Here is a 26,193-nt window from a genome sequence, read left to right on the forward strand (position 1 = left end):
GGCTTTTACCATTACATGCTGTATCAAACATACTTACGTGTGTTTGCCTGCACATATGCATCTCTGTACGTATACCAGTACGCATACACACATACATGTAATGGTTAGGGCATGTGCTTATGTATTTTTAGTTATGAATAATACCCTACTATGCCCATCGCGGCAAAAGCCACGCCGCTGCGGGGGGCGGTGAGGCACGGCTCATTATTAAGTTCCCGTCTTAATGGAACAGAATTTACTGCCATTGGTTGAAAATTGCTGGCTACAGTTATTAGCAAAAAGCTTATTTAAATTTTCAACAGCTTTGATAATTTTATAGGAAACTTGATGACTCCTTAAATACAGAAAAGCAAGATTTTTTTTTTGGCCAGAACTAAAACGCAGGAAGAAAACGCCTGAAGCATGAAGGGTCATTCTCTGAGCTGCACAGTCAGTCTTCTAAGTCAAAATGGAAATTTCCTCTGTTGTTCCTCAGAAAACAGACTTACTTACTTCAAGATATTTGTTATCCTCGTTCTTGGCAGCTCAAAACGAAAATATATCCGGAATGCTCGAATCATAATGAGTGGTCGTGGAATCCGTAACATGCCCCAGGGTGACATCTGGTCAACTATTTCAGCAATTTCAAACACCTACAAACAAAAGAATCAGGAGCTTTTCTTGATGACTCTGCCCTGTTCCTGTGTTCATTTACAGAACTTTTAAAGCTATACATGATTTTTATTATCATATTCAATATTCTCTTTGTTTATTTTATGGTTCATTTTAACCATGTTTTTAAAAGAAAGTCTTAGTAAATCCTTTAATCCTTTTCTAGGTCATCCTAATGAAATTCCAAAAATATACTCTGCCTATGTTCATAATGCTTCTGTCTCAAACAACTCAGGAAGAGTGTGCAGGCTTGTGTCAGCTACCTGCTTCTATGCCAGTCCTACCCCGCAAGTTTCCCACAACTTCATTTAAAGGGAATAATTTACGTTTCCAAATATGAAAATCAGTATCTGTTAATGTTGCACACCATTAAGGTTTTTATTATGATAGAAAAGTACACATACACAGATCGCCTTATGAGTTGCAACACACTTATAAATTCTCCATTCAATTCTAAGTGCATGAGAAAACTGTACATGTTCTTCTCCTCACCTCCTTTTACGACACAAATTTCAGTCAAGCCACAGAACAGGGAACCATTTCCTTAATACACTGACAGGTTAGGCATGCCATAAAGACTATTTAGCTTAATGACTGGGTGAAAATGTCCCGTTTTAATGCTTGTCTCTTACTCCCTGAGAGTAAGAGCTTAATTTAATATTTGCTCAAAGTACTAAGGAAATGGAGGGGAAATCTGGCAATGCATAAACTGGGTAATCTACGGGTGCATATCTGGAATGGTCAACCTTCACTCTATGTACATGATGTACCAAAGTTTCCCCTGTGTATAAAGCAAAAAATTAAAACGCGTCCTAAATTTGTCAGAAGTGGGTAAGTTATGCCTAACAGCAATCACTATAGAACTTTTATCATCCTTATACTGTTGCAGGCCCAGTCTCACAGTCGTTAGTCTGTTCTTACCCAAAAACTAGCTATGGCTAAGGACTGATTGGTTTGCAGGACACAATTTGACCAGTACCTTAACACTCTATGCTGTTTTGCAACGTGTCCAAGTTCCCTTCTTTGTGAAAATTTATCAAATTGTTTCCAAAAGTATTTATTATTATATTTTCCTTTGTGCTTTAACTTGAATTTTGGAAAAGGTTTTGTTAGGTGTGGACCATCTTACATGAAACCCCCCTACTCCCCATATCAATACACCTACAGCATGGCAAACATCTGCCATTGGAATCATTCTCCCTTTAGCTGCCAAAGCTACTCACCATGGCATCCTACTAGACTCAACGGAAGGAACTGAGCACAGCTGTCATATGGAGTAAGAGAAAAATGGCCCTGTGAAGATCCCTCTCTCTCCTTTTGACTATGCAGAGGGTTTATGATAAGAAGCTTCAGATTAATGTATAACTTCTCAACAGAAAAACCAAACAAGGTAAGTTCTACTACTGATGTAGATACGCTGCAATGTGCAATTAGGGAGCTATTGAATTCAGCACAGCTTTTTAGAAACAATTTGACCCACGTACAGCTAGACTTCCACAATTTGTAACTACTTGGCTGTGCCATGTATTTGTCCCAATTAAGGAACTATTCACTTAAAAAGATAAGTGAAATAATTACCTGTAAAACCAGTGACACCCATAGACAGAAGACCATGAATCCATCAAACACACACCAACGATCCTTTACATAGGAGCTATCACCCTACAAAAGAGAAAAAAGCTCAGGCTTTAAAAATATAAATTATACTGTCAGGCTTTAAAAATACCATAAATAAAAGTTCTTGGAAGAAGGAAAATTCTTCTCTGTACTACTTTCAAAACGCCACTCTTGAAAGACTCCAAAAGCCTAGTATCTGGGCTCGAATATGCTGGAAACATATAAACACAGCTTCTGGGTGAATAAATGGTAGCTTCGTTCTTGTGTGGTACTTCTCAGCTCGTGTCAAAAAGAACTTATAAAGAGACGTATTACTTACACTTTGACGCAAATCAAAAAACACACAAAAAATTAACATTGGCCTCACTTTTGCACAGTGTTGCCCATTACAAAATACTTGCACAGGAATGTAAATGTAAAATATCAGCAGTTTCGTATTGTGCCATTAAATTACTTCAATAATGTTCAACAGCTTCAATTAAATCAGTACCATTTTGCATTTTTTTTTTGTGTAAGTTTTCAATCATTTTTCATGCTCTAGAAAAATCTTGCCATTTCCAAAACTCTAGACAATAACCACCATCTCATCACAGTGTACGGCTTCAAGGTTTTTGGACGTTTCCTGAGCAACTCTTTACCATCTCAAAATGACAACTCATTCTTTAGACTTCATTAATAATTTGGGACTCCACTAATTGCCTAGCACGAGGATTCAGAGCATACCTTTGCACTACTATATAAAAGAAACTCAGGGAAGAAAACTGAGCACCGGATCCTTGACGACCCATCTGCCCTCCTACCTGTTCTCTGGCTCCGCTTTGGACTCCTTCAACCAGCCCTCTAAAACAGCGCCTGAGCACGGGTTTGGTTTATAGTCCAACCCAGAGATCGCTGCTTAAAGGCAACATGGAGAAGACTGCATCCAAGCTCAGTTTCCTCCATACTACACTATTCTCAACCACTGCTCCAGTTCGCGTGCTTAGATATCCCTATGTCTCACGATGACTTGCAACACAGGCCCTTCACCGCAAGCTATAGAAACACTTCTTTGGTGAGCTGCTAATGCCTCACACTTTACTTCCACCACAGAGCTGAAAAAAAAATCTGCATTTATTAGGTATATTATGGCTAAGAGTTAGATAGTTTTGTGCACCACATGGAGCGTAGAGGAAGTTGGGGACGAAATGCATATAGACAGATGCAGCTTGTCGAAAGGCAGACTAGACAAGACTAGACCTGAGGAAAGCGGATATCCCAGTTTCACAGTGTGTAGCAGTAAAAACATATGCAGAGGCATTGGCAGTCTATCTCTAGGCACATAAACACACCTTTCCAAAAGAGGCTTCTCCTAACAGATTGAACATACCCTCCCCTGCCTTATAGTTATCTGGTTCCATTTCTCTCTTCAGTGTTCTTCCAGATACAAATTAAAGTGTTTTTAACATCCACTTCTCACAGGTATGACCGGGGAAAAATTGTCAGGTCTCAAGAATCTTGAAGACATTACTGGACTTTGGCCTGTTATGTGATTCCTGGCTTGATATACATTGTTTCTTATCTCAGTGAGAGTTATTTCAGTCAACCTGTACTTGTTTTCAAATGTATCATCATTTTCATTGATTCTAAAAGCACAGATGAGATGTTTTGTTTTAATCTAATATTTTCAATGACACACACTATACTAAAAATGATTTATCAGTCCTTGCAGTAAGTGACAGCAAGATATATTGTGTAAATAGAGACAAAATATATTTTTTTCAATAAAGTTTTATTTCAGTTGCAAGAATTCTTCAGAGCAGAAGTGAACACACTAAGGACATAAGGAAAATACAGCAAGTGATTTTCAAATCAGAAATAAAGGACAGAAAACTTCAACACTATTTTCAGACAGATGATATCCTAACATGTAAGGATGTTAAAGTTCTCCTCAAGCCAATAATTAAGAGGAGGAAGACTGCAAATCAGGGAAACGACAGGACAGGAACTTTTGCTCCGTAATTCTAACCTGTCCTTCCTGAAGAAAGTAGACTTAGTTCCCTAAGTAAAGTCTGAGCTAATCAGAAACTCTTCACTCAAGGTTGAACAAACTCTGCTGCGAAGCAAATACATGTTATTCCTCTGTGGAGATTAGCTACCAACACCCTAAATCTCTTACCAGTCTCACCTCTCACCCGGCTCCCCCTTAGTGAACAAATCTCTGGTGAGATTTGTATCAACATGCAACTTGAGTCCTTCAATTGTGGCTCTGAACAAAGATGCTGATTGGCCTTTCTCTCACTGAAGAACTCTTTGAAACTTACTTTTTTCCTCTTAAGCACCCTTAGTCTAAAGCAAGAAGTTTTCCCTGAGTTGTGCTGTACAGATCTGAGCATGAACTCGTGCTTTATTCATTCTCCTTTGAATAACACGTGGAGTACTCACTAAAAGCCAAATCTTTTTTTAGAAAATGCTTTTTCTCTCCACAATATGTGTGGCATGATTGAAGCAGCTCTGCTGTTTTCTCCTTACAAAGGAAGATGTCGTGACCCTTTCCAGTCTACTCCCCATTCAGGCGGCTCCACCACCTCACTTCTCTCATTGTCACGTCAGGCCAGCTTCCCCCGCTACATCCTCCCTGTCAGGGAGGCTTTCAGTGGATCACCCACAGAAACTTAGGGCACCTGAATTACTTCTGTAGAAACTACTCATCCTGGGGGAGGTTTTGGCCCTTTCCGCTCTGCACGGAGGGAGGCTTTGGCTAAATCCTTTTCATGTTTGTCATTTGGCTGGCAGTGGACACGGTGGGGAATCTTTAATGCATTTATACTGTGTATTCGCATGTGGGATGTTATTTGGCGTTGGAAGCACATTTAAGGCAGGACCTGCTTAATGCAAAAATCAGAATATACTTCTTAGTATGAAGCTTGATATTGACTACTAGTGCTGCTTCCATGAAAAATTTAATTCTGACTAAACACGGGCTAGCACTCACATATTAATAGCAACGAGGACTGAGTTTCGTTCACATTTAAAAAAGCCTTGGGCTGAAATTCCACACTCACAGTGAATGGCAGCCTGTTCTTCGACTTGGAAAGGAACACAGATAGGCGAAATTTAAATACATGTCGTTACATCTTACCTAAAATTGCTGAATTATTGCAATGTTTTAATCCCTCACCCTTTTTTCATCATGTCTGCTGAAATTTGAGAATCATTGATGAGATTTTTTTTAGAATTTTCTTGTGAATGTACTATCCCAGTCCATTTACATTCTGGTTTGTAAGTCTTTGAAATGTGGTCTAAACATTTGCAAAAGATGAAGAATTAGTACTGTACCCTAGAAGCCTCTTGCTGAGACTAATCCAAAACTCTTAAAGTCATTAAAGTGTCTGACTCCCTACTGCTTACAGCGGACAGTGAAGTCTTCAAGGTGCACAGCAAGTCCTGAAAGCTACTTCAGCAACATGACTTACAGTCTATCTAGACAACAAAATCATCTGCTTCTGACAGAGCAGTGGATGCCAGTCCACTCACGCAGCCCATGACCGCAGGCGTGCGACAGCCTTTGGAAGGCTTTTGCGCAGTAAACCATGCTCTCACTTAATGCCTCTCCCAGGCAAACTAAGGGGTGCTGCTCGAACTCAGTGGACTAGCTAAGAGCTATTAAAGACTAAGGATTTTAAGATATGTAAAACATTTGAAGTCCAAAGCAGCAATACGGCTTAGCTGTTAGACAGATCAATCTTTCCTTTGTTGGAGGCATATTCATTATTCTGTATTACCCTTCCTTGTCTCCCCAAACAGTTTCTCCTAATATGCTTACATCTTTTCCCTCAGTATTTATTTACGACAGGTCAGCATCACCGTTAGGCTAGTACACAACCATGGAAATTACTTTCCTGGTAAACCACACATGTGGCATGGATCAAAAGTCTGCCTCTCTCTTAGAGATGCTAATCTGAATTAATCTTAAATTTGACATCCCAGAAGAACAGACAACAGTCTGTAATTAAAATATTCTCTGCCCTAAAACAATTTAACTTAATTTTCTATGGCAATGTTGCCATAACTAAGGAATAATACCTCAAGTTCAGCATAAGATCTTAGTGTTTCTTTACCTATTCAAAGACAGGACCAACAAGTAATTCTCCCTTCTCCCCCCATTCTCCTTATTTCACCAGTTTGTGCCTAATTTTAGCACCATTACATTAACTGAGTACAATGTATTAGCTCATTTCTTCATGTTTTATTTTCACGTGCAATACTAATACCCCAATAGCAGCACCAAGATGACAGAAGATATATTTTCTCAATTATAACCAGCACATTAAAGATAAAACACCAATTGACAGTATTAGGTGCCCTAAACAGTTGTTACACAAGTTCACAGAAGAAAACGTATTTAACAACACTTAACTCATTGGAAATGTGAGCCAATGCAAAACACAAACAGAACCACAGACAGAAGTAGTAAGACCTGAGGGAGTCACTCGCTGAGAGCCATTACAGTTTAACTTAGACCAGAAGGGAAGACTACCCAGGCTGTAATTTTTACTAGAAGTTTATTCTATTATCAACCTTGCTGAAAACAAAATACTCTATGAAATCAACATCCGATTGCATAAAGCAAGCTGCTAGAAGATTGATTATGTCTGCTAATTTTGTTAAGCAATTTCAGTACCTCATTGGTAAGGCAGACAGCTTAGCCAGATGATAGCATAGCCACCTCCAAGGTCAGTTCTGCGCTGCTTATCTCTTAACATCTCGGGAACACCTCAGGATGAACAGCAAATCCCTGCAAGTGAAAAGCCTCCTCTGCCTCCCTACTTGCCTTCAGGAATTTCTTTTTCTCTCTCATCCCTGCTACAACATGTTCTCTGAATCCTTCCCTCCTGCCTCTTTCCAGCTGCCTCTGCGGGAAAGCTAAATAAAAGAAGTGATATGACATTTGCTCTGAGTAATCAGATTTATCATCTGTTCTGGAAAGGAATCCTGTAGTCTTGGGTCTGTCATTAGGAGAACCTTAGTCTCCCGCTTTTCCTCACAGTCTCTGACAAATAGGATAGCTGAAAAGATAGCACAAATGCACAGAGACCAGCAAGCTCAGTAAAAACCAGCTACTTCGCTATTCAGTCAAGGTGACTGGATCCTGCATGTGGTGGCGGTAAATAAAGCACATCAACAACTCTAGCAAATTCTTCACATCGCCCCGTGGGCTACTTTGTGTATCACTACAAATAAGCATTAAGGGATGGAGGCTGACATTTACTGGCATTTTAGGAGCAGCACAAATACACAGGAGGAAATGGAACGAATAGAGAGAATTGGAATTTGGGAGTATAATTTTCCCCCACTCTGCTTTGCTCATTATAATGCAAAAAAAGTAAGCTAGAAGAGAGAGCACAGCTGAATTAGGGAAACAAGACTCACCCACCCTCCCCCATTCCCCTACTCCACACAAACACCACAGGGCACCGAGGTGGGAGTGGGACAGAAAACGAAATCACAGCTCAAGGGAGCATCTTGTCTAACCTCTCCCTCCTCCCTCACAGAGAAACAAGAATGAAGAGATAAAGCCTAATCAAGAAAAGCTGCCTCTGACTTCCGTTCTCAATTCTCCTCTTCTGTCCTCCCAAAATAAAACTAGTTCTCAAATGTGCTCATGTGTCCAACATTAGCCCCCTTCTTCCTTCTTCAGAGCTTTGCAACTAACTCCTCAGCTGCCCTTGGGACCGACTGAAGCGGGACCTCAGACAGATGACTCTCAGCTACACCGCCCACTTAAAGTCCATCTTCTACTCTGTGTGACATAAAAAAATTCAACCTGAAGCATTTTTTTTTATGCAACAACCAGCAAATTATATATAAGCCATCTTTCTAATGCAAAGTACTTCTGTAACTGTAAAATGATGATCCATGCAGGAAACAAAGGAAATTGTGGATTGCGCAGATAAGACCATGTTAATAACCAAAGCTAAACTGGCATATTCTAAAATGGGTGGTCACCTCCAAGTTAGCCGTCTACAAGTGACAGTACCACTTCAAAATGAACCAACATATTTTTTCTTTTAGAAGTCTGTATTTGGAAAAAAAAAAAAAAAAAAAAGAAACACGGGGGAGAGGACACACACGGGACCGAACAGACAATGACATGACATACACAGGACACAAGAGCTTCTCATTTCTGTATGTCTTCTTTTTCTCATCAAGTGTCTTCATTCACAGCGAAAGAAATTATCTAAAATATATTCACATAACAGCAATTGATTTGTAACAGCCAATGGAACTAGAATTGCTGTGTGAAGCTTAACTCTAAACGGTTACAGTGGGTGTAATATCACTTTATCATCACTGAGTTAAACAAGTTCAATTTGTAACTACTCATGTACTGTACTGAACTGCTCCACCATCAGATGCTTCCAAGTAACACATTACATACTGCATAATTTATTTTTCTCATAACAGGTAATGTAATATTTATAGTAATCTTGTAGTCTATGCTAGAAAAATGCTGGAAAAATCACTTAATGTTACAGCACACAACACAAAGTTAGTCTATTTATAATTAAAAAAATGAAACACAGCTCTTGCTGGTCCTTTGGATTAGAAGGTGATTCCATGCATGTTACAGACACAAAACACACAGTTCCAATCTATCACTACGAAAAACCTCTAACCACTACGGAAACACCTCTTCATCATTTGCAGTAATTAAGAAAAACAGATTTTTAAACAAACTTGTTGAGATTTTCAGATTATTTTAGGAATTACAAATGAAGACGTAAGGCTATTTCATTCATTAAAGAACACTCCGAAATATATTTTTAAGGCACACCAAGTTTTTGTTAATTTATGTAACTGACTTCACCAAACAGTGTTTCGCTTTTCACATTGCAATGAGAGGTTTTTAAAGTATAATATTTGTCGTTTCTAACAGAAATTAAAAAGAAACCACACCAAAAAGCCTGTAAATAATAAACAACAGAATTCTTATTTGTCTGTTCAAAGAAAGAATAAAAAAATGCAATCTCATGTCACTTGATTCGGTGACTTCTTTCGTGAACAAAAAGTAACCATTTTAGGGAAGTTATGAGAGGAGGAAACAATCCTGGCTGTGAAGTAAGAATCAAGACTTTCAAACAGGCAAGGACTATTTTACTTGCTAAAAATCATATAACACTGTTTGCTGTAAAATAAGGGAGATTTGCGAGGAGTTAAAAAAAGGTGTTTTAAACCAAAGCTGTTAAAGAATATTTAAAAACAAAACAGAAACAAACGTGAAAATATACAACACTCCCTCAAGTATAAAAAGTGTCAAGGGGAATAACCATTTCCACAAAACCATGGAAAGGAATACCTCAACACCTCCCGTATCAGCAAAACCACTGTAGAGCATCTCAGTTCAGCTGAGTGACAAGTAATTGAGATTGTCCACTATTCAGAGCTGCCAGGCACAGCCTTCATACATAGTCAATAGAGGACAGATGCTAACACCTTCTTATCAATACCCAACAGCAGGTATGGCAACAGAACATGTGGGGACCTTCGCTGGTGTATTACATTGCTGCTTTCTTGATACACCACTCTACTGCTGCAGCCGGGTGCCAATGTGCCCTGCAGAGAGATTTTATGGGTTACTGTGCTGAAAGCCTGAATTTCATTTCCCTCTCCATCTGCTCATTAGCCAACCATATTCAGTGCCATCAGTATTGCCTTACCAGCTCACTCGGCTCCCCTGGATGTCTTAAAGGTTCAGTAAATCTAAAAATGGCTGATCAGGAGGAGGATTTAATAGGATCCCCCTACCTGGAACAGCACTCACTGTTTCCAGGAATTGCATAGGAATAAAATCTTCACTGTGAGAACAATTAAACATTGAAACATGTTGTCCAGAGAAGTGCTAGCATCTCCCTTGCTGGAAATATTCAAGACTCAGCTTTATAGGACCCCAGGTAACCAAATTAAGGCTCTACTTTGAGCAAGAGGTTGGTCCAGACCACCTCCACATGTCCCTTCCAACCAAGACTTTTCTCTGGTTGTGTACATCTAAGACAATCTCCTCAAGATGCCAGTTCCTTGGGGTAGACTCCAGTTCTACATCTAGTTCCCCATGTGTGGACAGCTGCTCATGCTTGGAAATACTCTGCAGCCTTGAGAAGGTGATGTGTGTTAAATCCTGCTGTGTTTTATCCAGCAGTATTCTGCCCTCCCCTAGCTCTAATGTTCACGGTGGATGCAATGGGCGGATTTGGATCTGAATGTTTCAAGGCAAAAGCTTTCACTCCGAAGCATCAAATATTGCCTGGAGATTGAATAGGGTGATTTTCTAGGCAAACAGTCTCATCTAACATGACAAAACTCACATTTACGATCATCATTCACAGCTCTCCTTCAACAGAAAAAAAAGCCACAATGATAAAAGTTGAAGAGATAAGATGGAAGGACTTTTCAGAAAGAGGATTTTATTATTTTGTAATTAGCATTATTAAAAGCTGGAGAATCCATTTTATACTACAGAGACCAGGAAAAGCTTATTGAAATAACAATCTTAGTATAGCTGTAAGAAAGCAATATTTATATTAGCGGTGGAGAACACAACACACTGAAATGAAATTTTATATTCAGCTTACTGCCTTAAAAATCCCACACAAATTTCGTCATTTTCATGAAAATACAGCTGCACAGAAATGTTCCTATTCCCTTCCACAGGGATTTGGATGTCATTAAGTTTTTTTCATCTTGATGTCTTGTTTTATTCTCTCAAATTAAGGGAGAAGACAACATGGGCATAGAATAAAATAAAAAGAGATTGTTTAATTACAGCAGACCTCCCTGAAAATGCAAGTTTCAACACAGAAAGGCACATTAGGGATAAAGTTCTCTCTCTTTCTACCTGAATGCATAACATGTTATCCAATACGTTGATTTCACTGCCATCCCAGTATATGTGTCATTTTACCCTGACAAGAAGTGATACATTAAAAATATTCCTCAGTAACAGCTGCTTTCATGAAGAAAAACAGTAAAGTAATCCTTCAAAGTGCTACTAGAAAGGGAAGAAAATTAACACTACTGAAAAGAAAAGTTTTGGCCATCTAATTGGTCTGTATATTGAAAGAGCAATTTCTAAATACATTATGAAAGTCAGTATGTGGCATATTTTTTTTTATGCAAGTTTCAAGTTAAATTTTGATCACCATGGTAAGTCACTAAGTATTATATGGACAAATACTTCGATCCGTGCCCAAAAATACCTTCTCACCAAAAATTTCTATGACCCATTGACTGGTTAGAAGAAATTACCATTTTTATTTTAGAAATGTATGAACTATGTAAGTTCACTAAGTAATTTAAAATGCCTTTGATTTTTTAATACTCTAATGCAAAAATAGTGCAAAAAGCCCCACTGTGTAATATGAGTCATTACTTTCCTGTAATAAACACTCCAACAAAACCAGGCACAAGTAACCATAGAAACAGGTGCGTATATTCCAGTGCCATGGTCTCTAACCTTCCCTGGCCCACAGGCAGTAACACCCAACTCGCAGCATGCTGCAGGCAACTTCGTATTTGTTTTCCTCATGATAATCAGTTGTAATTTTTTTTAATTTCCTGTGACTGGAAACAGCATCGGAGCGTTTCACTGGCAACATGATCCCAGAAGGCTGGGAACAGATGTCCTTGCGATGGACATACGTGCTTAGCAAAACAGCCACAGACAAACGCAAGAAAATGGTGAGACAGAAGAATCAACTTTTGTAGACTGAATGTCTTATTCAAATAATGGGTATCAATACTGTTTGCTATGAAATAATATTTAAAGCTATCAATCACAGCTGCCAACATCAAAATACTCCAGTATTTTTTAAAGTAAATTTTAAGCCCATTTGGAATAATATACTTTTTCCCAACAGAATAGCACAGCATCTGTGCTACACATCTAGGTTTCCAACAGCATTATACATAGTACAGAATTCTAATTTTTTAATACAGATATGTAAAATAATTTTTCATAAGGACAAATAATTTTCACTTTATAATCTCACGAAGTAGAGTCAAAGGGGAAACTCAAATCTTAAATAAACTGGGTCTTTTTTCATGTTTGCTCTGTGAGCTTTTTACTACCACAGGTAAGTAGTTTTCCCTTTCTATTTTTTCCCTCCACATAATTACACTCTGTTTAATCAAAGCATCTCATAATCTTCTCATCTTTGCCACTGATTCCACTGGTTATGCCTCTGCCCTCCAGGTCGAGGTTCTTGCTCCTGTTTGTGACTTGCGCATCCCCGAGACTGAGCTTTCACCACCAGGCATCACGAGCGCATCAGAGCATGCAGCCATGGGATGACAGGAGCCACATATTGTTTTACTACCTGACCTTTGAAAACAACATAAATTCCTGATCCTTAACTCATATGCCATGGGCTATACAGCATATCATTTCAGAATTTCCATCTTCTGTTTCCAGTCTGTAAAGCAACAGAAACTCCTCTGACAAAGTTACTAAAAGCTGGTGAGCCAGCTGACAGTGTTTCACCATAATTCACTTAATATTTCCATGATTTATAAGGATTAAACTAATTTTGTAATTTCTCTGTTCCTGTTAGCTGAAGGTGGAATGTTTACTATTAGAAGTATTGAAAAGAAGGCAAAACAGATACTTGTAATAAGGTACACTAAACAACAGCTCTATAATCCTTAACTCGAGACAAACTTCTGAATTCGGATGATTATGGAAGAAACTAATTTAAGCATAAATGAGTCAATGCCATAAGTGTTAAAGAAGAAGCTGGCATAAAGAAGAAGCTGTCTGTGTACTTTCTGTAGTGCCCACAGTCCACTGACAAAAAATCTGTAAGTAACGAGCCAGAGTAATTGCTCACGTGAGATACCTAAAGGCCAGGTGTTACCATCCAGCCTAGGTACTTCAAGCTTCCCTTTTAGTCAATGGAGAAAAACAAGACAAAGAAATTACCTTTTGGAAGAGACTACTTTAGACACAAACAACTAATTACAGACAATCGCAGGCCCTCAAATTAGCGCTGATGGATCCTACTAAACGTGTTTCCATTTTAAGCCCAAAAATCAATTTCGTGCGAGCAAAGATAAAAAAGCGTCAGAATATGCAAACGGACATCGGCTGCCACTGGAAACCGCTGCAGACTCCAGGTTATCACGGCAACCAGAGTATTTCATTACAGCATGAAAAGCCTGTCTCCACCTGATATTGCCTGCACTATAGGTGGAAAGTTCCTTATATTGACAGAGAACTGCATGTACAGAGTTAAGCCCACATGGCTCAGGTAAGGCTTCAACCTGCTCCGTCTTCACTCTCCTCTTGAGCAGACAGACAGCAAGTACAACAACCAAAGCACCTATCAGAAAAACGACGAGGAAAATGTGTTCTCCGCGCGCAGCCAATACTGCCTGGGAACACCCGATGAATGAAAGGCACTGATTTCAGCTACCTGGCCTTTAGTATGGGACAGAAGCAAAGAAAACGGCTCCCATCTATCTGTGACTGCGTCGGTAGAAGATTAAGCTGTGTTTCAGTTCCTGCACGAACTCACCGAGAGAGTGCTGAAAGCTCACGGTGCAACCGTTCACTGTAGCCCCTTGCAGGAGTACTGAAGTCAGTGAATAGCGCTCAGTGCTACTGAAATAAAGTCTGACAAATCCACTCACAACTACTTCCGTTAGTAAAAAAGTTCTACTGTGAATGTAATTGATTTAACAATGGGGGAAATGTCAAGGACCATTACTTCTGACTTTCTATAATCTCCTTCGTTAGCTGACGTGTCACAACTGCACAGTGAAAAGACATTTCTATTAAATTCAGTGCACTACTTGTGCTATATAAAAAAATTCTAATTTTCAGCATGATGATACAAAAATAAGTGTCAACTAGGCTTTTTTAAAAGACTGGAGAGAGAACTCTCACACTTTTTATTTTACAGTGTTACTCTTTTAACAAAGGAACAGGATAAACCATGCCTCCTTTTCACAACAGGATTTCAATGTAGGTTTTCTAATACCATCATGACTGTGATTAGAAGCCGCAATGAGGATGCAGTACAATGAAGACAATTTCACATATCCTCACAGTGTCCATGGAGTGAAACAATATCTATTCATCTCTCATCCCCTAAAGGCTGAATTTTCACCTGAGACATCTGTTACTTGGTTCCTTTTTGTTGTTGTGGATGTGAATTCTTTCCTATCACAGACACAGTTCCCTGAAAGTTTCTCAGATTTTGGCACATTTTCCTCTTTGGTTATTTTATTTTCTATAATGCCAACAGTGCAATTGTGTCTAATGCAAGCAATTTACCTGTAATATTCCTCTATCTCCTTATTCCATCTCCTAATACAAAAGCTGAAAGTAAAAACTTCTAATAAAGATAAGGTACCTTTAAGGTAAGGTATCCTTACCTTGCTCATACCCATGTGAGATGACCTTCAGAAGACACATCAATAGAAAGCAGAAAATAATTTTTGCATCACAGTGATTAAAAGACACAGAAAGTTCTCCCGTCACAGGTTAGGCTCCCTGCTTTCTTTCAGAAGTCGTCTGCTCATCTAATACCACGTTTTAGGCTTGAGAGTTATCTTTCATTTCTCTAACTCCACCCCACCTCCTTTTTTCAATGAGGAGATCATTTTGGAAACTTTCCTTGAATCAATGAACAGACCTATGTCAAGCACATACAGTCATGTTCAAAAGTGACATATGAGTGGGCACGTAAATGTGAGCTTTGATTCTGAGGGACTGCGAGTCTTGTCAGTTAGGTTACAAGTTGACTCATTAACTATTTCAACAGACGCAAACATTAGTTAATTCATGGTGCTCTCAGGAGCCTGCCAATCAATCAGGAAGTTACGCAGTAGACACAAACTGCATGTAATTGGGAGACCAATTTAAATCTTATTCAAGATACAGTGAAGGAGATTGATCTTCTTTCATTTAAGACTTAGTACTTCCTTGATGCAGCTGATTATAGCAGAGATCTTTCTGCTCCAAGGAGCCTGAGACATGAAAGAAATCAGAACCAAAGAGTCACTGAACTCTATTTACATTCTGGTAAATAAAGATCATGCAAACAAATCTAGGATCAATTGAAGAAAGTGGAATTCTGAACTGAAGAGATCATAAAAACACCAATGTCAAATTGAATTCAGTGATTTGCACTAAATTTATTACATTTTATACATCGTTATGTGGTGTGGTACTGTGCTGGCCAAAATTGACTATTTCTTAGAAGGCTGAAATTTCATTCATAAAACCAAAGTAGTATATTATGGTTGCACACAATTTTAATCTTTTAGATTCTTTATAGAAATATAACTCACCAGTAGCAGGCAGTAAAATCAAGATCATTTCAGCTAAATGTGGACGTTACAGTTTAATGAATCCAATGAATCAGGGGTTAGTTGCTTACCTAGACTTTGCCTATGTGTGCAAATCTTCATACTCTAGGTATTTTGGCCTAATAAAATATTACTTAGAGCATAAAAAAGTGATTGCCAAAGAAGTAAATGTATTCTGTGAGAGGTTAGTTGCTAACAAACCCATCACTGTTCATTCTACCAACATAAAAGAGATCCCTGACTTTTGCTAAATCACTGATACTACATTGCATTAATCAGCCATCCTGGTACCAGTGGGGCTTTGTGTTTCAGGATACTATGATTCAACCTCTAGCTGCTGAACAGACGTACTGAAGTATAGCTGGGGAAAACATTACACCATGAAGATGATATAAGTTAATGCATTTCCATCTTACATGAGAGAATCAAAAATAAAATTAAATTAAGTAATATCTTGCAACACCCCTGAATTATTGTTGGACGTTACATTTGGATTGGGAGACTTCTAAGTCCATGACAGTGATGGTTATTGTTTGTGCTCTATTGTCAACAATATTTAAAAATAGACATTTGATTTCATTCAATTAAAATAAAACACTCTTATTCCTAAAATCCACACTATCCTGGTGTCGTTAAATCTCATGGAAAATTTGTGTCACCACATAGCCTTTCCCCACATACTATGTTTTGATGTTCTAACAAGTCAAAGTCAAGAGGTCTCCTGGCCTTTATTCTTACCTTCAATCACCCCTGAAGCAGAGCTGTACTTTATATATAATGTTTCTAGGTCTAAGACAAAGAAATAATATCTATGTGGTAACGTTAAAAGAACCTCATTCATCGTTTTATTAAAATGGCCTTTTTTATTTTACACCCTTCACAGCTTTTTTAATGTGTAGAAAGTCCATGAAATTTACCATTAGTCTTTTTAATTTCTTTCAATTACATTTAAAGAGATCAGAATTTTTAATGTCTAAAACATTAGGTCTTTTTAGGATGCATATGTAACAAAATTTTGTAGACATCTGCTAACATGCTTCATAAGCTATTCCTACAAAAATATTGACGTGCCTAAGTCACATCATCCATTAATTCATGTGCTACTCTGCAGAACAGAATTTGCAATGCTTTGAAATCATTAAAATGTGTGAGCTACATAGAAAGGTCGCAGAAAAAATACATAACTATGAAAACCTACATATCTAGGAGTGCAATACTTTTTTAAAAATAACATTAAAATATTGCTGTACTTATTGCAGCATATTTTCATGACTGAAATCCATATTTGAAATTATTTGCTCATAAAAACTTAATAGGTTAAACGTAAATCAAAATAGTAAGCCACGACTGTTTCTCTTATAACTAGTTGAATAACTTGCTTGATGAAATAAATAACACCTACCTTTTAGTGTCATCAAGTTGTGACCAGGTAGTATCCATGAAAGTCATTCTCTAGTCAGTGTTGTTAAATATCTACTGACTTCACCTATTTGAAATAGATTTAATACTGTGTACACAGTATTTTCCTAAGCTACTCTATCATTACACAGTGAGCTCTAGCACACACCATCATTGTTCAATTGAGGAGACAATTTAAAATACAAGCATAAAAATATGTTGTAAGAAACGAACTGACTTGGTTTAATTCTCTATCTCATATAAAACTTAACAAACCATTACAAGTCGTCTTACTGTACTGTACAAACATTTTATATAATGCGGCCAGCCAAGGTTAGGCAGACTGTCCTAGAATTTTGTATTTTAAAAAACCTCAATCAGTAAGAAATTATAGCCTGCATTTAATTTTTCAGAGATGAGTTTCAAGGTAAAGACAGACATATTATTAGCATTAGTTCACTTGTTCATGACAAGTAACAATAGCCTGCAATACAAAAACCAGTAATACGACCATCATATCACAAGCCTTTCAGTACTTTCTTCCCAGGTAGTGCCTATATACTGAATACAATCCATTAGACTGCACATTTATACTCATTTCAATTCTTCCAGAGGAGTCAATCTATCATAACACCTATTAGAAGCAAACAGTGTATGATAGCAATAAGGAATATCAATATACTGTTTTGAAAACAAAAGGACCTACGACCCTGTAGTAGATATGTCCTATACTGTCATCTTCTGGTTTCTTTAATATTTGTATTTTGTGCTCCTTGCCAAAACAAGCCAGCATCTATTTTCTTTGTAGGTGGTGGGTATCAATATGAGCAGTGCCCTTGTAATTCAGAGAGTCCTCTGTATCGATTGTCTTTGCAAGTGGAACAAGCAACGAACAACACTCACAAGGCATAGACGGCCCAGATTTTGAACAGATTTTACTATCATAGCAGCAATCACTTCAGAAGGAAACGTAAGCAGTAAAAGGCACAATGTCACAGCAACATTTCAGTTTAACTTTCCTTCTGGGGTAACAAAATACTTGGATGGATGCATCACTTTATTTTGTCACTGAGTTTACACAGGCAGAAGGGAAACTTACAGACAAAAGCCTGGGATTTTCAGAAACTGCCTTCCTCTTCTAAAAACCCCTGGGAACCAAAGGAAGCAAATTTCTCATTTGTCCTCAGAAGGTGTTAATTAGACATGACTTAACATTTTCAAAATCTTTTTAGCTCAGCTATACTTACGTTGGTATTAATTGGGACTTAAGTGGATGGTGCCCACCTTCTCCATAAATTAGATTTCTCTCTGGACTAAAATTTTGCATTAATCATGGTTCAAAAGTTTATTAGCGTGTCAACCCCTGAGGCCTTTTACAGAAGTACTGATTTATGGTAAAGTTCAACAGAACCATATGGCAATACATTTACTGATCACTAAAAGTCTTGAATGAACTCAAATTAGGACTACAGTTCAAGAACAAATTTCTTTATATAAAGATGTTTCATATACAAACATCTTTAATAAATGCTAATAGGTTTCTAAACCATGCCTTATTTTACTTTGATTGCCACTATCTTTGGAAGTCTGTGGATCACTATGTTCCTGGCAGAGTTATAATACTTGACTAATATTTTCCTTAGAATCCAAAGAGTAAGTCAAACAGTTGACTAAAAAAGGATTATTCATTATTTAGCATTCAAAGAAACAATTTTATAACATATTTAACAGCTGATTTAACAGATGAAAAACATGCTAATCCAGTTCTGACATTGTTTTATGAAAGTCGCTATACGTGACACAAGCCCATACCCTTTTCCTACAGTTTTCTCTTATTCACGAGTAATGTGGAGGCACCAGGTTCAGTGAAGCCATCCTTCCCCTTTATTCAGCAGTTGTGAGACCACATCCTAAAGCCTAATTTTGAAATGAGTGCAGTTCTGGGCTCCCCAGTAGTACAGAGACTACATAGACATAATGGACCGTGTAGAGGGCTGCCAAAAAGGTCAGAAGGCGGAGCACATGACATAGGCGGGCAGAGTGAGAGACATGGGTCTGTTCAGCCAGAAAAGAAGGCAAAGGGGAGACCTTGTTGCTGTCTACAACTGCCTCATTGGAGGATACAGTGAAGATGGAGACAAACTCTTCTTGGAAGTGCATAGTGGTAAGACAGGGCACAAGTTGGAGAATAGAAAATTCTGATTAAACTTTAAGGAAAAAAAAATTTTGGACGAGGTTGGTCAAGCACTGGAACAGGCTACCTAGAGAGCTTGTGGAATCTATCCTTGGAGGAGTCTGAGATTCACCTGGACAACCCAAGCCATGGGCAACTTCATCTAACTGGACCTGCTTTGGGCAGCAGGTCAGACTAGATGACCTCGGGAGGTCCCTTCCAATCTAAGTTATTCTATGACTCTATGAAGAGTGCCAATGAAAGCACTTCAGTGTAACTGTATTCACTGATGAATGCTACAAGCCATGAAGCTGTAAGCAAATGCTCAGTTGTTAAAATAACAATAAATACAGCCATTTTCTACTTAAACAATCTAGCTTTGCGTAACAGTGGTTATGTCTATTCTACCGTATTTAAATGAAGACTAAAATGTCAGTGTGCAAATGAAATAATCTGTGTTGTCATCTATACATACATAACGTGATTTAAGGCAATGGAACCAACTCCAGAGAGCTATTCATTCTGTGTGGAGAGACTCATCAGACACGCTTCAAAGGTAAGTTCATCATATGATGCTCAAAGATAGGTTCATATATGAAGAGTGGCTAAGGACACTGCCTTTGTCTAGGTTGGAGAAAAGGATGCTGAGGGGCGACCTCATCACTCTCTACAGCTTCCTGAGGAGGGGAAGTGGAGAGGAATGTGCTGATCTCTTCTCCCTGGTACCCAGTATGAGGACACATGGAATGGTTCAAAGCTGCGCCAGGGGAAATTTAGACTGGACATTAGGAAGCATTTCTTTACCGAGAGGGTGGTCAGACACTGGAACAGGCATCCTAGAGAGGTGGTCGATGCCCCAAGCCTGTCAGTGTTAAGGAGGCATTTGGACAATGCCCTTAACAACATGCTTTAACTTTTTGGTCGGCCCTGAAGTGGTCAGGCAGTTGGACTAGATGACCAATGTAGGTCCCTTCCAACTATTCTACTCTATTCTATGCTATGCTATGCTATGCTATGCTATGCTACACTATGCTATTCTATATCCACAAACCCACAAATTTAAACAGCACAGTGAAAGATGTTTAGATTATGCAGGAACGTATTATTCATAGCCCCCAGGTGTCGACTGTGAGTGAAGTTGGTATTTCCATACACAAAGGCTGAGAAATCAAGCTTTGTACAAAAGTCACACTGTTGGCCACCCCTCCCTCTCTCTGCATCTATGTGCTCATTACATTGCAAAGTCTGTACTGGTTGCAATAGTAACTTGTTACTCCCATGCTGTTCAAATGTGCATGCTGGTCCCCATTCATGACCCTATGTCCTCATCTTCACATGCTTAACAGATGTCTCTGAATAAGAAAATATAGGTAGTGGCCAGAAATAGCACTTCACAAAGGATTACTCTAGCCTTACACAACCCATGAATATTTTCTCAGAATCATCTTCAGTAATTTTCTTAGTGTTAATATTGATGAGACTTTAACTCTTACTATTAATATTCATGAAGTACGATAACATAATAGCTTAGTTTGGCAGCAAACAAAAAATGCTATCTGCAAACTCAGAACGAAGTGAAGAGCTAAATACAACCTCAGATGGCTCTGGAGTCACTAGATCTTTCAGGAGTGAAAGGGAAGGATAACACACGGATTATCTATTCTGTGCAACAGTGACATAGTTGTACCATCAATAAGGTCTGCAGATGGATTGTTGTATATGTAAACTGAATTTGTATCATTTTGTAGAAGACTGGAAACTATCAGTAAAATAATGCTACAAAATAATGATTACCAAAAAATTTTCCAGTTTTACATTCTCCAATATCCTATCTACTTATACAAATTAGTGCAGCAACAACAGTAAATATATAACAGAAGTATTTGTTTACCAACATGCATTACATTAAGGAAAAAATTCAGTAAAGCAAGGTAACTTTCTCATTTAGCTCACAGCAAGACATGTTCTTATTTAAATAAAGTAACCACACAACAACACATCCAATCTTCTGAAATAAAAATCAAAGTTCTAAATCCATATATGGATCTCTAGACATTTACAAAATATTCTTGCTAATGTATATGTAGCTTGTTTTTCCTTTCATTCTTTATATTAATACAATGAAACTACTTATTTCTTAGCAGGATACCATTATTATGAATGTTGGTATTATATTGGGGGGGGGATTAAATGTGCAGTAAAGCTGCATCTGTGTCAATCTGCCTTTTCAGTTTATATACCACGGTATTGCCTGCAGTTAAAAACAATCATAGCAAAAAGAGCTGAGAAATTAAAAAAAAAAAGATCAAATGTCACCAGCATATATCCAGATTATTTTCTTAAGCACATGTCGAATACTGTTTAAATGCTTACCTTAACTATCCCACGGATATGCATTTTTGCTATCATCTCTGCAGTGTAAAGAAACATCAACAGAGTATCAAGAGCAAATGTCACATATTGGAGAGGAGGATAATGCTCAAAGGTCTTTGGAGTGTTCATACAAACAGAAATAACACTGATGATGGCACAGATTCGTAGTAAAGAGTGTACCCACTGCAAAAAAAAAAAACACCACCAAAACAAAACAAACAAATAAACAGGACAATAGGAGATTGCATTGATGTTCAAAAAAAGTTCAAATATTTAGCTTCATCCAAAAATAAGCACTCCTGATTTTATTTTTATTTACACACACACACATATATGGGCATATATACACAGATATAATTTTATTAGTTAATTTGGGAGATTGCGTAATTCAGAAACTAAGAATTAAGAGACAGGAAACAGAGTTAGGATTCTATCATTTCTACTTTGCAGCTTTTGTAATCCCGTTTCTTTTCAAATGGCAACTTGTCGCATTTATGTGCAGACAATATGTGGAATTAGTTGATGTTATAAATTGGGTGAATACATTAAATGAAAATATCTGTGGAAAATTTTAGTTCCACATTTAGATGAACTGATTTTTAAATCAGGTTACAATTCCAAAAATTACCTAAGAGGCATGAGGATTAAAAGCATCCTTCCATTTATGAAAAGAATAAATGTAAAAGAGACCATGTCACAGAAAGCTGCTTCTTAATACCAGGATTCACTTTTGTTTCAAACAACTTTTGTTGCTATAAGAGACCAGGTCCTTCCTCTGACTACTTAGGTCTCAGTCTCATAATCATTAAGGCTGATATTCAGTGCCAGTCACAGCAGGAGGTCTAACAAAAAAGCAGAATGTATCAACACAAGGGTTTAAGGTTGGATTTTTTTCTTTTAAATCAAAACACCATTGAAACATCTTTAAGCCAGACAAGTGTAATGAATCAGAGTTGCTAAGGCTCTATCTATCAAAACAAGAAGAAGAATATAAGACGCTTCAGCAAGAAAAAAAAAAATCCAAACAAAAAACACTTAAGGAAGTGTACTTATAGTGATTTTTCATCTGAGGAAAAATTCTACACTCATTTACACCAGCTCAGACCTTTTGATATCAAGAAGACTTAAGAACACTCACCTAATTTAATACTCACTGCATGCCCACCTAAGTGTAATGATATTTGACCTGAATTGAATAGCTCTATCATTTGCATACTCTGAGCCCAAATTAATAATTTGGAAGTGGAAGGCAAGTGATGAACAATCATTTATGTACCTTTAATACCCACTTCGTTTTAAACTTTGTTTCAAATGAAAAATTTAACATAAATATTAAAGTGTGACTGATATAAAAAACTTGTCTGCCCCAGTAAAATGTTGATATTATACATGCTAAGCAATATAAAACTAGTCCATCAGCATGATAAGAAAAAAATTATTTCATCAAAAAGCCATGTACTGTGTGCTGAAAAACATAAATAAATAATAAATAACCCAGTCATAACCCAATACATATTTCTGCAATGACATTTTGAGCTTATTACAGCAGTCAATTCGAAAATTCTATTTAAGATTATTTAGCATGAATTAATATACAGGTTTTGTCTTGTAAATGATTTAGGTGTTAAAACTCAACAGCAAAGATGAAGGGATCTAGCATCCATACCCCAAATCAGATGGCAGTTCCATTAAATGAATGTAATGCTAACAACATGTATTATTTCAGAATATTTGACTTTTAGAAGGTAAAAATTTATACACTACTTTAAGAGAAAAGCGAAAATGCCTTCTCTGCAAAAGTACGTATCATTCAACATATAGAAATCTCGGATGCACATTGACTGCTGAATAAACAGTTTAATCATAGTAACCATATTTACATGGTAAAGGCATTTTCTTAATAGTGCACATTCTATTAATAACTCCATTCCCAAAGAAGCTTTCCCCAGTTTCAAGTTGCCAGACACTTTTACACCTGTCTATTATTGCTTAGGGCAGGTTGTAGTTCAAATGATACTAGAAAAATGTGAGCTGTACTTCAAAATAACCAGTCAAAATACACTTTTATATTAATAAATGATGTAAAAGGAGAGATTGGAAAGTCAAAAGGAGAACTTTTTTTTTTATGTTAGCTGACTGCTGGCTACCACTTTAGCAACGCTCCTTTTGACATCCTTTTCAAAAAGTCATTTTATGAACTTCTTATTTCAATAAACACATTAGGAACCAGAGACATTGAAAGGATGGCTGTTTAAAAAACAATCAGTAGATTAACTGGTTGGCAAACACTGCTTGATCATCCCCATCAGTCTGCAAAAACCAAAAGAAACCTTTTTATTTAGTTTCGGACTTTTTGCAAAAAATGAACTAGTAGATTATCAACTGTAGCTCAATACTTGTTTCTGACAAATATCTATTTCAGAATGTGGAATTCATATTTCAACAATACAAGCTACATTTAACTTTAAATTAGTAACTACAGAAAGAAATACCTACTGGTTTGTTAATCCACAGAATATCTGCATTGTCTGACAAAGATTCATCAGGACCGAAATCTGTAACTGGCTGGGCTTCCACCCTTGAACTTTGTTTCCTTTTTAGCATCCTGAAGTTAACTTCTGTTGTACATAATCATGAAACCTCCTTGGGGAGAAAAAAAGACATCAATTCACTAAAACCATTTTATAATGCATTTTGAACAGTTTTATAGATATCCTAAAGCGTTTTGTTTTCATGCAAACTGCTTTTGTACTTACTGATTAACAGGATCTTCATTTTATTAAAAAGCTTTGCCTATATAAATCACTGACATGACTCTTGTTAGTTTACAAAAATTTACATAAAGGTATGCAATGCAAACAATTACCAGAAACTTAGCAACACAGGCAGAAAAATTGTACCAATATGCAAAGAATGCTATTGCTGTGAACTTAAACCCAGAGTAATCATTGGATGGATTTGACCGGGAGCCATTTAATTTAATAGTGACATTTCCATTTATTACACTAGGCTAAGACAAAGCCCAACAAGCCAAAGGCAAACAGGCAATGTTAAGCAGCCAACAGATGTTAATGTTCTTTACTGAAATCAGAAAAGCCTTTTTATTATATACTACTATTAACATGTATTTTTCTAACTTTTTTTTTTATGTTAGCAATTATCTATCCAAGAGCCAGACAGCTGGCTGTCTCTGGGGTTTGTGTTGGCACATGGGAACGCTGAGGAAAAGGTGTCATTTCCACAAGGTCATGCTGAGCCTGGACATTCCTGTGTGGGTGGCACAGATTGAGCCTTCTACATGCTCAGCAATGTGAGTCGCAACTAGTGGACACACCATGAGAGCAGAAAGGTGGGCTAGATGTTACTATTGCCTTTCCCGCAGACACAGATCCCAAAAACATGAAGAAGATACGCTCTCCTAAGGAGGAACAGTCTGCCCAGTTGAGGGCGCAGCACTGGCACAAGAGCTATCATTCAGGAAATACAATCCCTTAGGGACTTTTTTTCAGGAAAGTGAAGGAGAAGGAGAAAGCTAGATCTTGGAACCTTGTTCTGTACCTTTAGTCTGGATCAAGCGTGGTTTGTAGGTGACACTAAACTTTTGAAAAGTTTGTCAAAGCTAGTATAAAATAGAATCATAGAATGGACTGGAAGGGACCTTTAAAGAACCTCTAATCCAATCCCCACGTCGTGGGCAGGGACATCTTTCACTAGAACAAGTTGCTCAAAGCCCCGTCCAACCTGACCTTGAACATTTTCAGTGATGGGGCATCCTCAACTTCTCTGGGCAGCCTGTTCCAGTACCTCACCACCCTCATCGTAGAGAATTTCTTCCTTATGTCCAACCTAAATCTTTCAGTTTAAAACTGTTGCCCCCTTCTCCTGTCACTACAAGCCCTGGTAATTACAGGCACAAGTATCACAGCGATGACTGCACCATGAATGCAAGAGACACCATCCTCGATTAGCTGAAGGAACCAGTGGGCTCAGGGCGGCAGAAGTACCCACGTGCTGGGTCACAGCTAGCCTTTTCACCACACAGGCTGCTGCTTCATATCCATACACTATGCCTCTGTACATCATTGGCTGTCTCTTCTTTTAGCTATTATGGCAAACATAACCTATTAATCTTCTTCCAAGTCCCTCAGAGTCTACTCCTACTCTATTTTCTCTCTTTCAGATTGAAGAGGTCAGCTTCTGTCTCTGTAATTCCCTTGCTACATTTTCAGAAGAGTGTTTTTGTGGTTTCTCCCATAATGTCTCTCCACACATGACAAGCTCCCTACATGAGCTCCCTGCAAGCTTCTACAAAGTTTTTTCCAGTACCTTCTTTTGTATCTGTCAGTAAACTAACACTCCTGATCATGATGACTGTGCCATCAGTACAACCCTGTGTTTTCCTGCCTATACCTGCCTATCTCATATCTCCTGTCTAATATTTAAAAATCAAGACTGAATCATTGGTCTATCTTTGTATAGAGCATAAAGCAACAGGGTCAAGGTCTTCGACTGATGCTCCCAGCTGGAAGACCTGACATTATGCAATAATTGATTTTTTAAACTAAACAGAAATTATAAAAAGGCACAAAATATGGGACAACTTCTGACAGCTTTATGTTGGTCAGTCACAGCAA

At 37.8% G+C, this 26,193-nt stretch overlaps 1 protein-coding gene across 1 annotated transcript in view; it reads right to left on the reverse strand.

Annotated features, from left to right (window-relative positions):
- Positions 1 to 24,163, reverse strand: part of LOC104282366 (sodium leak channel non-selective protein-like) — a gene marked incomplete at its 3' end in the record, with an annotated part of 141,683 nt that extends 117,520 nt beyond the window's left edge. Inside the window, exons 1-4 of the mRNA XM_009880458.1 lie at positions 24,056 to 24,163; positions 21,560 to 21,742; positions 2,230 to 2,313; positions 493 to 632 (exon numbers count right to left, since the gene is read on the reverse strand). Of these exons, the coding sequence (XP_009878760.1) occupies positions 493 to 632; positions 2,230 to 2,313; positions 21,560 to 21,742; positions 24,056 to 24,163 (515 nt within the window). The remainder of the gene's footprint in view (positions 1 to 492; positions 633 to 2,229; positions 2,314 to 21,559; positions 21,743 to 24,055) is intronic.
- Positions 24,164 to 26,193: the final 2,030 nt, after the last annotated feature.

The sequence above is a fragment of the Charadrius vociferus genome, unplaced genomic scaffold (genome assembly GCF_000708025.1).
Source record: "Charadrius vociferus isolate BGI_N301 unplaced genomic scaffold, ASM70802v2 scaffold180, whole genome shotgun sequence".
Taxonomy (NCBI): domain Eukaryota; kingdom Metazoa; phylum Chordata; class Aves; order Charadriiformes; family Charadriidae; genus Charadrius; species Charadrius vociferus.